General features: G+C 35.1%; 2 protein-coding genes across 2 annotated transcripts; both read right to left on the bottom strand.

Moving 5' to 3' along the window:
- Positions 1–1,588: 1,588 nt before the first annotated feature.
- On the bottom strand, positions 1,589–3,044 carry LOC107582170 (apolipoprotein C-I-like). The gene is made up of 4 exons (XM_016267899.1): positions 2,951–3,044; positions 2,263–2,331; positions 1,990–2,128; positions 1,589–1,806 (listed from the first exon to the last, which is right to left on the bottom strand). The coding sequence occupies exons 2-4, from the start codon at positions 2,315–2,317 to the stop codon at positions 1,758–1,760; spliced, it is 243 nt and encodes an 80-aa protein (XP_016123385.1). The 5' UTR covers positions 2,318–2,331; positions 2,951–3,044; the 3' UTR covers positions 1,589–1,757.
- Positions 3,045–9,626: 6,582 nt separating this feature from the next.
- On the bottom strand, positions 9,627–11,816 carry LOC107582089 (apolipoprotein Eb-like). The gene is made up of 5 exons (XM_016267819.1): positions 11,735–11,816; positions 11,311–11,375; positions 10,984–11,137; positions 10,605–10,892; positions 9,627–10,474 (listed from the first exon to the last, which is right to left on the bottom strand). The coding sequence occupies exons 2-5, from the start codon at positions 11,351–11,353 to the stop codon at positions 10,114–10,116; spliced, it is 846 nt and encodes a 281-aa protein (XP_016123305.1). The 5' UTR covers positions 11,354–11,375; positions 11,735–11,816; the 3' UTR covers positions 9,627–10,113.

The following is an 11,816-nucleotide window of genomic DNA, read 5'->3' as shown; positions in this document are numbered from 1 at the left end:
AATAAATAAAATATACATGCATATATAAAGCCAGACCCTGCAACGTCAAAACCAGAACAAAGAAAATGAGTCTGGACATCTGGAAGAATAAACAACTGAATTAGCTACTTGGTGGTGATAGATCTAGAATTGCTTACATTATTACAGTCTGGTGGTAACAAGTAAACCTTAAACACATATAGTAAATATGTACCTTTGGAGTTAATGCAGTAGAAGTAAATGCAGTGTTTTTGTCTTCAGAAGAACTATCAGCTGGATATCTCAGATTTTATAAAGTTTTTCTGAGGTTTTTGTGATGAGCTTTTCTGTGAAGAATGATATCTTGCTGCAGTAGTGTTGCATTTGAATCAATTCACATTCTGAGAAACCGGTCACACATAATTTCTGAGCAGGCACTGCCTGCTGTTTACTTAGATGAGACCAAAACAACCAAATTTGGAGTTTGTGATATAAATATTTTTACTATAAATAAGAAATGTTGTAGAAACAAATTCACAATTACATATTTTAGTAGTAGTTTTGGCAGTTTTGTTTGTGGGGTGTCCACTTGATGTATATGTATGATACACACACAATCTAAAAAAAATTATTCTGTATGATTTACAAGCTTTCGTACCCATGGGGACCTCAATTTAGGTCCCCACGGTGACACAAGTCCCCATGAGTTGGTGAGTATTCAGGTTTAAGTCCCCACCAGTGTAGAAAATCCTGTACACACACACACACACACATGTATACAGTACTGTGCATAAGTCTTAGGCCATTAGTATTTTTACCAACAAAAAAATGGTTCTAAGCGTTATGTCTATCTTTTGTTGTAGTGTGTCAGTTCAGTTTACATTTCGAAACATTCCTTTTGCCACACAGAGATCTGATCCCACCATCATCCAGTCCGTCTGGGATTACATCAAGAATCAGAAAAAAACTGTGTGTGTGTGTCCACTTGATGTGTGTGTGTGTGTGTGTGTGTGTGTATATATATATATATATATATATATATATATATATATATATATATATACATAATATGTTTTTCTATAAATACAACCTTGATCCACTGAGGCATTGAACAGAAAAACAAGTTTACATTTGTTGCATTTAGGCCAGAAAATTCAATAGTGGGATGTAATTCAAGGAAAAGGGGTCCACTTGATTGCTGAACTGTACAGACTGATGTTGATCATGGGAATCATTAGCTCAGATCATTAACTGAGGACAAACAGTGACTTTAACCTCATGTGGTCTGATGTTAAAATCCCTTTGACCTATGATTTGCATTTAACTTTACATACTGGCCTATATATTGTATATTGATTGATACTTTATTAATTGTTACATTGATACTGTGTCTTCATTTAAGTGTTTGAATATTGTTATTTATTTGTTATTTTATTTGTTATAGAAATAAACTACCAAAACTGACTTAAAATTATTTCATGTATCATATTGTTCTTATGTAGGCTGATGCAAATAATAAATATTAATTCAAATAATTTATATTCAAAATAGTTCAATATTCAGTTGTTGGATTGATAATGTGAACACATTTTAAATGATCAATCTTACAAATGATGCAAAAACAAATGGGTTGTGTTTCACCATTTATTCTTTTGAAAAAAAATCCAGAATGTATATTTAGATTTTACATTTCCCCCCACAATATTTAACAGCATCCAACAAAATTATAAACTATTTTACAGATTATACAGTTTTTGAAGATTGCAGGGAAGAAGGGTATAAATTTGTTGGTTTTCACTTTAATTGAAGGATTGCTTCACCTTCTCAAACTGCTCAGTAAACCAGTTCCTGCCAAGACAAAAAGACCAATTCATATTAGAAAACGCTAACTGACCATTAGAAATGAAAGCAGCTTCTATGCCAGTGCAAAAACAACACGAATGTCCTAATAATACATTTCATAAATATAACTTGTAATGTTAATACATTTTTATTAAACTTAAAAAAAAAATTTAATTATGATAATCTTACTTGGTTTTAACTGCAAACTCGCTCTTTTCAAGCTGTTCGAAGGTGGTCTTGGTCTTCTCTGTCAGGTCCTCTGCAATCTCCTTCACCTGGGTCTGGAATTTGGCAAATTGCTGCTCCAGTGTGGGCTCATCCTGGGCCTCTGTTTAAATATAATTTATGCATTGTTAATGTGGAAATCTCATGAAATGTAAATCGACTACGAATTGTTGTTTAATAGGCCTTGAGGATATTCAAGAGTTGTATACTGTGGAAGCATCAGAGGGATGATTTTACCTGTGTGTACAGCAAGCACAAGCATAAGCACGGCTGCAGCCAGGTACAGTTTCATCTTTGCAGCCTTTCCTGTAACATACAGAAAATAAAACGCGATTAGAGAGCCAGCGATGACAGACAATTGTCATTTCGACTGATTTAGGGTAAAATTATTTGATGACTAGCCAGCGTAAAAAAAATTAATGTAAGCCTATACATCACATCTAGAGTGTCTAGACAAGTGTTTTCCCTTTCCCTATTAGGAACTTCGTAGCTAACTGGTTGTTAAATATTTTGAACGAAATACATTTTATATGTATCATAAGACTCATCTGCTTTAACACGAAGTTTAATTACATAAGATAATCAGGCCTATGTGTTTAAGACTAGAAGACGCCCGCTTCAATAAAAATGAAAATAAACAAGATAAATGCAAAACTAAATAATAACGCATTATGTTTTTATGTTTCCAAGCGGGTTCGAATAATTAAAATAATTATCTAACAAGAATAATTCGAAGCTGCTGAATTTAGCGATGATGGCAAACAACGACACCTAGATGTCGCCAATAGACTGCGTATTTATTTACTGAACGTTAAGACAAGAACGTTTATTCTATTGTTTCAGTGTAAAGCTCGCTAGATTCGCTGCGTACTTCGTAAAAAGTTTGGAAAGTTATCACAACAGGAATAAATGTAAGCTGTCGTACCTTTCTTGCAGTCCTCGAGAGAATTGGGTTGAGCTTGTAATGCCCCACAGATGGCTTGGCCCTTTATAGCGGTACTGAACTGACGTAGTGTGATAACACCACCTCTGACCTATCAAGACCTCCTGCGATCACTCTGTACTTCTCTCTGTTGATCTTCTTTCTATGTTTCGCCATGTCACAAATGGCTATAGTGCACATCTTTTAAAGGTGAGTAAACTCTGTTTCCCAGAGATTTTGTTTCATTATTCCTGAGAAGTACACATTAATCAGTTCAGTGACCTTTGAAACAACAATAACAGTCACAAATGAAACAATGTTACAAGACGGAGGGTATTTTCTTTATCTGGTACACTGATGCCGTGGGTAGTACAACGTCCATTCATTATCGGGGATTTTACAATTGGTTATGTGCTCCTCTCAACACACACTTTTTCAAAACTATTGTAAAAGTCAAAACAACTGTCTGTGGACTAAACTAATGAAATCATTTCTCAGTTAAGTTAAAACACTAGCAAAACTCAGTATCTACAGCCCATTTTGCACAAAAACGTTTGAATCTGTGCTAATAAAATAACCGTAAACTAAATTGGATAGTATTGTGGTAAAATCATTCCTTATTGAATATTCAGGATCTGAAAAAAAAGGATCTAAAATATTAGTTCCCATTATGGTTGAGAGTAGTTTTTTTATATATATATATATACATCAATTTCATTACTATCTATTCAAAGTGGTAAATAAAGATCGCATTACACTATTTTATGTAAACATTCCTGAAACTGGAAGTAGTGACTGGAGGAACCTCTAATCGGTATTAGAGAACACACCATTTTACTGTGTCTAGGGATTGATACCAGATGAAGAAACAGAGGAAGTAAATAAAATGGCAACATTCGGGCAATTTGTGAAACCAGAGTGCATGTTATCTTAGCATCCGCTCACCATCCACTTGACTGTCCATAAAACTAAAGAGGATCTTTTTTCCTAATGAAGGTAGTATGTGATCACTGTCCATACTGTCTTGTGTCTTCCTGGATACAGTAAATACTGTATGTCTGAACATACTCTTAACCTTAGATGGTTATCCTGAATTTAAAACATAGTGTTTTTGTGGTTTTCACTACACAATGAGCCAATTTGGAGGCGCATAACTTGGGAGTTTTTTTATGTAATCAGCTCAGTTTCATTCCGGTTGCTGTCTACAGGCATAACAAAGATGCAGGAGTTTAGTAACTGCTGATCGCTTGCATTGAAACCACCTTTGGATTCTAGGTCAGCAAGATGATTAGATCTCTTCACCTTTTATTGACCAAGTGTCATGCACTAGCCTTCTTAATAGCATTATAAATTAAAGCATGTTCAATGCTGTGTATTTATGTTTATGACATATGCTCTGCTGAAAGATCCAAACACATCACGTCTAATGTGCTGTAATGTGATTAAATATATTTATTATTAATGTACTTAAGTTTTATGATGCTTAGAGTCTGGAAAGGTAGTTAATTTTTATTTATTTATACATTGCCAAGATTTATTAAAATAAATTATTGTTGTTAGTGTTATTATTATTAAAGTGACTGTAAGGACTATACATAACACAAAACTTTAATCTTATATATAATAACATTTTAGTTGTATTAATATTTCATATTATGTTATGATGTTTTACTGTATGCTTCAATTAAATTACTTTTAAAAACATTAAAATATATTACCGACCACAAACTCGTGAATATATATCAGTATTTATTATAATAGTATAATAACATTTAAATTCTTACATGGTGGAATAAGATCACAAAGGCCAAGAGTTAAAATCTTGTCACCAGTGATCTTAAATCTGTCACACAGAATTGACTGTGTGACGCACACACACACACACACACACACACACACACACAAACAAACACACACACACACACACACACACACACATGATCTCAGCAGCTCTTGCCAGGCAAAGGCCAATGACCTGTTTATTTTATTTTTTTTTCTAGTTCAAGAAGATCTCTCTGCGCTTTTATTGATTTCTTTTTTTGGTAACTTTTTTGCAAAATAGCACACTTTCTTGTACTATATGGCATATCTATTAAAAGACTTGATCATGATAGGAAATGCTGACAGTGAAAAGCTGACAACATGCAAAAGTGTTGAAAGTGTCTAGACTCAAAAGAGGGGAAGTGGGGCTCTGTGCAAATGAGGACATGTTGTTTATTTGGGATCACGCCGAGAGTCAGTGATCTGCAGTTACCTCTGCTCACATCTGATCACTCACAGTTTGTGGCGGTGGGGGCTTGAAGTGTTTCTTTTGTCAGTTAACTGCAGTCTTTGTAGCACCTTTCTTGACAAAGTCTTGCTAACCGCTTCCAGATTTCCTTCTTATGGGTGCATCATTTGCCACCTATTTTTCTTTCAAATTCGTATATTTAGTCAGTGACCCATAGTCTTTCATTTAATGTGAGAATAGAAATGTTCATCAGCGTGTCTAGTCGGTGGCATGCTGTGCCATCTCAGGTTCTTTGTTTGACTTTTAAAACAAAAGGTGTGTGTCAGAGTTAGTAATTCTTAATATAAGAACATTTTGAATTTGTAAAAAAAAAAAATCTGGTTTTGCTTGCCAGTGATGTTGATGTTTGCCTCTCAAGACAAAAACTAAACGCAAACTGACTTTTAATTGTACAAACTTGAAAAATAAAAATAAAAAGGTTAAAAATGAATTAGTAGGCGTGTCTGAAATATTGAAAGAGATATTTTCATCTAAACAGGAACAGGAAAGGCCTGGGCTTTCAGTTATGTTCTAAAGTGTTTGCAGATTGTTTTGTGTTATTTTCTGCCAGACACCTGCATGCTTGAAAGCTGAAGCTTCAGATCAGTTTGCTATTAAAAAGGACCATTCAGTGTTGTGGTATTTCAAGCTAACCAAGAGATCCATCAGTCTATAGTGAAGAAAGGGACTCTTTCTTCTTGGAACAGGGGAGTAACCAGAATTATGATCAATGTTTTCAATAACAACTGGTTGTGTAATCAATCTTTCTTTCTTTCTTTCTTTCTTTCTTTCTTTCTTTCTTTTAGTGCCGTTATATCTCTTTATATTCAAATAAAAACTGAGAATTTGAGTAAAAAAAATTTTTTATGTATTATATACTGTGTGTGTGTATATATATATATAAACACACACACGCAGTATATAATACATAAAAAATATATCAAATTAACTCAAATTCTCAGCTTTTTATTTGAATATTAAAAATTCCAAAAAAAAAAATATATATATATATATATATATTATTTTTAATTTGTTAAGCTGACATTGGAGAACAAACTAAGAACATGCAATCAGGAATATAACAATTACAAAGACTGAAATTGTAAATCTTTCCTAGATTATGAAAAATGAAAGTAAAAAAAACAGGCAGGGTGGCATCTACTGGTATAGTGTACTTCCAACTGCTAGACAGATCAAACTGTGGCAGCTGAATTCTGAAAATGACATTTTCACTGTAAATTATAGGATGACTTGTTCTTTTTCCAGTATTTATGTACAGTATTTTATGAAATTTACCAATAGACTTTTCACCGTATATAGTAGGGGAACTTAACATTAACAAGTTTTTACCATATTTTTTCCTGTTAAAATTACAATAATTTTTTACAGTGTGAAATTTAAAAAAATTTATGTTTACAATACAAGTCATTGTTTGCAGTCCCAGTGCATTTGTGTGTTGCTTATGTGAGCGTGAATACAAGATAGCAGAGATTAAAAAGGAAAAAACAAAGACAGTGAACATAACCAGTGGCACAGCATGTTCCTTGTGCAGCAGACCCGCAGGCAAGCAAGTGGAATTTGGAAACAGATCTCAACATGTCTTCCTTGAGATTCAAAGCAGCAGAAAAAGAGAGAGAGAGAAAGAGGGGATGGTGCTTTGAGAACAGGTCCTTTGATCCTGAGACAATCAAAGCTGAGAAACATGGCTCTCATAGTGAACAGTTCTGTGCAAAAGCAAAAGCTTGAAGGAGAGAATTTATCAGAGGGTGACAGAAAATTTTTTTAGATTCTTTTTTTTTTTCCAAAAAGGATGATGTGAAGCGAATGTCTTAATTATTCAAACTTAAATAACCTATGTGAGTCGTTTCACATGGAAAAATGTGCATGTACACTGTTTTATCCAATTGGGAAAGCCTTTGTTTTGTGTTTTCTTTCTTTCTTTCTTTCATTCTTTCTTTTTTTTAATTAAAGTTTTAGTCTGTGATTCATTCAGCTTGACTGAAAACTTGTACACAACACTGATTATGTTTGCAGAATTCTATATTTTAGTCTAAACATTCCCTTTGGATGTAGTTTAAGTATGTTAATTCCAGACATTTTTACCCTTGTGTTTAGAGTGTTATGAGTTGTGTTTACTGTATTTTACCTATGCCAACAAACACATTGAGTTTTCATGTTTTATGAGGACTTTATCAATATATGGGGGTTTTATCCGTACACATAATTGATACTGTACAAACTCTATATTCTATCACCTACCCCTAAATATATCCCTCACAGAAAACTTTCTGCAAATTTACATTTTCAAAATACAGAATTTAGTATGACTCATAAGCTTTTTTCATCATGGAGATAAAAATCAAAGTCAGACATTTCATCATGTTTTACTATCCATTTCCAAAAGAAATTCATATAAACTAGGGGGTCACAAAGTGTGGTTTCATTGCACCTGATTGATTAGAATTCTGCCAAAGAATGAAATGTTTTTTTTAAATCCAAGATAAGCAGATCTTTCTTTGAACTCCAGAACTGAGAAATGGTTTAAATCTCAGGTTCCTGGAGAAGGAAAGGTGTGACCAGTAGATGGGTCTTGCCCACACAAGTCCTATGGAAAATGCTGAAGAAGGAAGAGAGATGCGTGACAGTGAGCTGAAGTTAGAAATAGGGGGAATAAGTGGGTATATAGAAGTGAAAGTTTACTGCGGAATTGGATCGGTCTTGTCTAAACATACAAAATCTGGAAATACGAGACTGTTAAATGCTAACTGCTTTTTGTAAGGGCATATGTAGGCCTATGTGTTTTTCCTGACTCTTATATTATATCTTATATTAATAGTTGTGTTGTATAAATTGACAGTGCATGTTTCAGCCTGACTAATCTCTTAGCCTGTTATTAAGAGAAAGATTCAGATTATAGCCAGAAATACACTAAGAAACAGGTACAATCAGGGTGTGAAATACGGGGGGTTCAGACCCGGGTCAGACCCCACTAAAAAGGCTTGATCCCCCTGATGGATGTCTGGATGTCAAAACTAGATGTGGGGGTGGGGTTGACTGAATGCGTGATGAAGCCTAAAATGCAGTTATATGAGCATAAATTCAAGATATGAGGGCAAAAAATACCAATGGTTGGGTTTGTTTTATTGTATATATGATATATTTTAGCAAATATCACATGACTCGAGCAAGAGAGCTGATTTTTTCTCCCCGAATATCTGCAGGATTGCAAATGTGATATTGATTTTTCAATAAACAGTATGTTTAATATTATGTTACATTTTAGACACAGTATTGTCAATATTGTCTGTTTTTGTGCAAGTTCGCCAATGAAAATAAAACAGAACTGTTGTGCATCGCTGATCAACACAGCAGTGTTTCATTACTGAATGAATCCACGGTTTTGAACGAATCGATTGAGCTAATGATTCAGTGAACCATTCCTAAATACAGCCAGCTTTGCTTCTGAATGAATCAGCCGTTTGAACGAATCGGTTGAATGAATGACTGGATGGCTCACTCATTAAGCCAGCGATTTTCCGCCACCTACTGGCTCTTTTAGTTTTATATTTAAAGTAGTATATTATAATATATAATACAGTATATTAGTGTTTTTGTATGTTGAATCAAAATATGTCTTTCTTGAGCTACTTTTTTTGCAAGGTCTATTCAGTGCTTTTCTAATTTAACACAATAATGACTTTAAATTATCTTTAATAATGACTTTAATCTGCAATAATTAATCTAATTCATTTGAGATTAATTTGATTAATGAATCGGGCACATTATTAATTACATTAAAACATTTTTAAACATAAAAATACACAAAATCATGCTAATTTACTCCCCAGAAGGTCACTGTGTAATTCGCACCCTGGGTACAATACTCATGCTACTGTACCAGTGCATTGCCTGTCTGTTTATATGTATTGTCATTATATTGTTTTTGTAAGATACATTACTGTACTAATGTTTGGGCTCTGCAAAATTTTGTGTACAAAGGCTGCAGTAAAAACAGTAATATTGTGAAATAATTCCAATTTAACTCATTTCAATTTTACATTTTAAGTTTACTATGTATTTCTAAGTGTCAGTATATTTCAATGCGTTATTTATGTGATGTCAAAACTGAATTTTCATCAGTCATTACTCCAGTCTTTAATGTCACATGCTCAAGAAACATTTCTTATTATCATTATTTTGTAGAAACTATATATATATAGAGAGAGAGTTTTTAAATTATTTATTTTTATTTATTTTTTTCCTAAAAACCATGACAAGAATCTCATGACCCCTAACATATATATGTTGGAGATGTATGTATTTGTGTGGGATTGTTAACATGCCTGTGTTGAGAACAGAAATGTTTTCATAAGTACTTTGCAATACACTTGACAAGAATCAAGTGACAAATAAGTAGGACACACATTTATTGAAAACAAATTCAAATACAACCGTGCACAAACACGTAAAGTAAACAAGCATTTATATGTGGATTTGTGGCTAAAAAGCTCATCTTTACATATATTCTGATTTAGTTCAGCAGCTGAAGGCACTTTTTTAACATTTATTTTGAATGGTGCCATGTTGGCCCCACTAACTACAAAAAAACCCTTAGATAACTGCCAATACAGGCAAGTTGATTGATCTTAAAAATGCTCTACTGTATGCTAACGAAAGACACTGAAAGTATATCCTCAGACAGTGGGTTAATACTGAGAAAGTAAACATGGTGAGTACATGGTATTCTTTTGTCCAATAATGGACAGTGCTAGTCCAGTCGAGTCCAGTTCTTAACCCCTTATCAACCTCTCACAGAATGAAAGAAGCACATTTCAGTAACACAAAACCTCCCTTCTTGTTTCTGATTTGGTGTTAACTCTATATAAGAGTGGAGCTCTTAAGCTTGAGTGGGAAGAGCTGCTGAGGCCTCCTTGATCTTGTCCATGACGATCTGCAGCTGGTCACGGATCTTCTCGGAGTAAGGGGTGAGGAGGCTGGTCAGCTCATCCACGCGACCCTCTAGGGATGTGCGCAGGTTCTCGGCAGCCTGCTCCAGCTTTTCCTTCAGAGCTCCAGCCTGGACTTCCAACTGCTCGCTCAGCTCCTGCGCCTGGGACTTCATCAGCTCACTAATGACACCCAATTTCTGGTTGGCATCATTCTGGGCCTGGCTGACGTAGGGCTCGAACCGGTCCTTGACAGCTTCAGCATTTTGGGAAGCACGAGACTGCAGCTCTCCCAGGTAGGTTCCCACAGTGCTGGAAGAAATGAAAGAGTAAACTATAAATATATATATTTTCGAAAATTACCTAATTTTTTAATTAGTTAAAAGCTTTATCCAATTTTTGAGCTTGCATTTAAGCCACCTGAGAGAGCATCCAGACTTACTTGCGGATCTGCTCGGTGTCCTTGTTTAGGCGTTTCTTCAGTTTGCGGGTGTAGGTGCTGACACGGTTCTTCACGTCTTCAGCGTTCTGCTCCATCATGGTCTTCAGCTCTTGCAGGTAATGAGTGGTGCGTTCCTTAGCGTCAATCATGTCAGTTTGCAGTTTGCTAGCCAAGAGCTGGAGATCTTTGTTCAGCTGACCAGCAGCATCAGAAGCATATGGAGTCAGCTGGGTTTGAAGATTGTCACTGTATGTGCTCAGCTCAGCCATTGTGTCACTAATCAATGTGCTGCAAAAAAAAAAGAGGCTGGTCATGAACGGTGTTTCAGAAGCATGTTTGCTATTTGATAATGTGAGACGATGGGTATGATGGAAATTACTCAAGCTCTCTGCTGAGCTGGGAGCCCTTGATGTTCTGCACCACACCGTCAGCATGTGTGTTGAGTTCAGACACGTGCATCCAGAAGCGGTCCACCATCTCCTCCCATCTGGGCTGAGGGGCATCAGCCTGGAACAGGCTACGAGCCTGGCAGCCTATAAGGGGTGTGAAAAGATTGTGAACTTTATGGCATATTAGGTTATTCACAAATGAGCGAGCTGGATAATTTCCAATAGTTAATAAAGATGCACTATATATCATTGTGCATTGCTATTCCAAACAGACAGAAACACTAAGCCATGAGTGAATGAAGATTTTTTTTTCATACCAGTAAAAACAGCCAGAGCAAAGATCACCACAAGAGACCTCATTTTGATGGGCAGACAAGTACACCTGAGGAAAGATCAGAACAGGAAAAATCTATGTCTTAAAACACTGGCAATAAAATGTCAGATCCTTTTTTTTTTACTTTGGAAAAAGGAAAATTAAACGTATTAATTTACAGGTTTTAAAATATTTCAATCCAAACAGTATTATATAAAAGACCCAACTGAAAATACACAAATAAACAGCATCTTAAGATGCGAGTAGCTTATAGATGCAGGAGTTTATTTCAACTAATACGCGTTTAAATACTCGGTGACCATTAACTGGAAGTTTAGAAGGTAATAGTTTTAAAGACAAACTGGTTTTCCATCAAGTACTGTTCAGAAATAAATTGACCTTGTGAGAGAAGAGCGAGTGTTACTTACCTGAGACGTGCAATTTTCTCCGTGTAGAGGCAGTGTGGATGTCAGGTCTTTTATACAGTCCCGGGACGCACCCGCTGCATTC

Source organism: Sinocyclocheilus grahami, unplaced genomic scaffold (assembly GCF_001515645.1).
Source record: "Sinocyclocheilus grahami isolate Dianchi unplaced genomic scaffold, SAMN03320097.WGS_v1.1 scaffold40.1, whole genome shotgun sequence".
Taxonomy (NCBI): domain Eukaryota; kingdom Metazoa; phylum Chordata; class Actinopteri; order Cypriniformes; family Cyprinidae; genus Sinocyclocheilus; species Sinocyclocheilus grahami.
The sequence above is the reverse complement of the archived record's forward strand: the minus strand, read 5'-3'. Positions and strand labels throughout refer to the sequence as shown.

Coding starts and splice junctions, on each gene's coding strand:
- LOC107582170 (XM_016267899.1), bottom strand. CDS start 2,317: ATGAAACTGTACCTGGCTGCAGCCGTGCTTATGCTTGTGCTTGCTGTA. Junction 2,129..2,262: donor TGTGCTTGCTGTACACACAG/GTAAAATCATCC, acceptor ATATTTAAACAG/AGGCCCAGGATGAGCCCACA. Junction 1,807..1,989: donor GAGTTTGCAGTTAAAACCAA/GTAAGATTATCA, acceptor TTGTCTTGGCAG/GAACTGGTTTACTGAGCAGT.
- LOC107582089 (XM_016267819.1), bottom strand. CDS start 11,353: ATGAGGTCTCTTGTGGTGATCTTTGCTCTGGCTGTTTTTACTG. Junction 11,138..11,310: donor TGCTCTGGCTGTTTTTACTG/GTATGAAAAAAA, acceptor CACCCCTTATAG/GCTGCCAGGCTCGTAGCCTG. Junction 10,475..10,604: donor GACACCGAGCAGATCCGCAA/GTAAGTCTGGAT, acceptor CATTTCTTCCAG/CACTGTGGGAACCTACCTGG.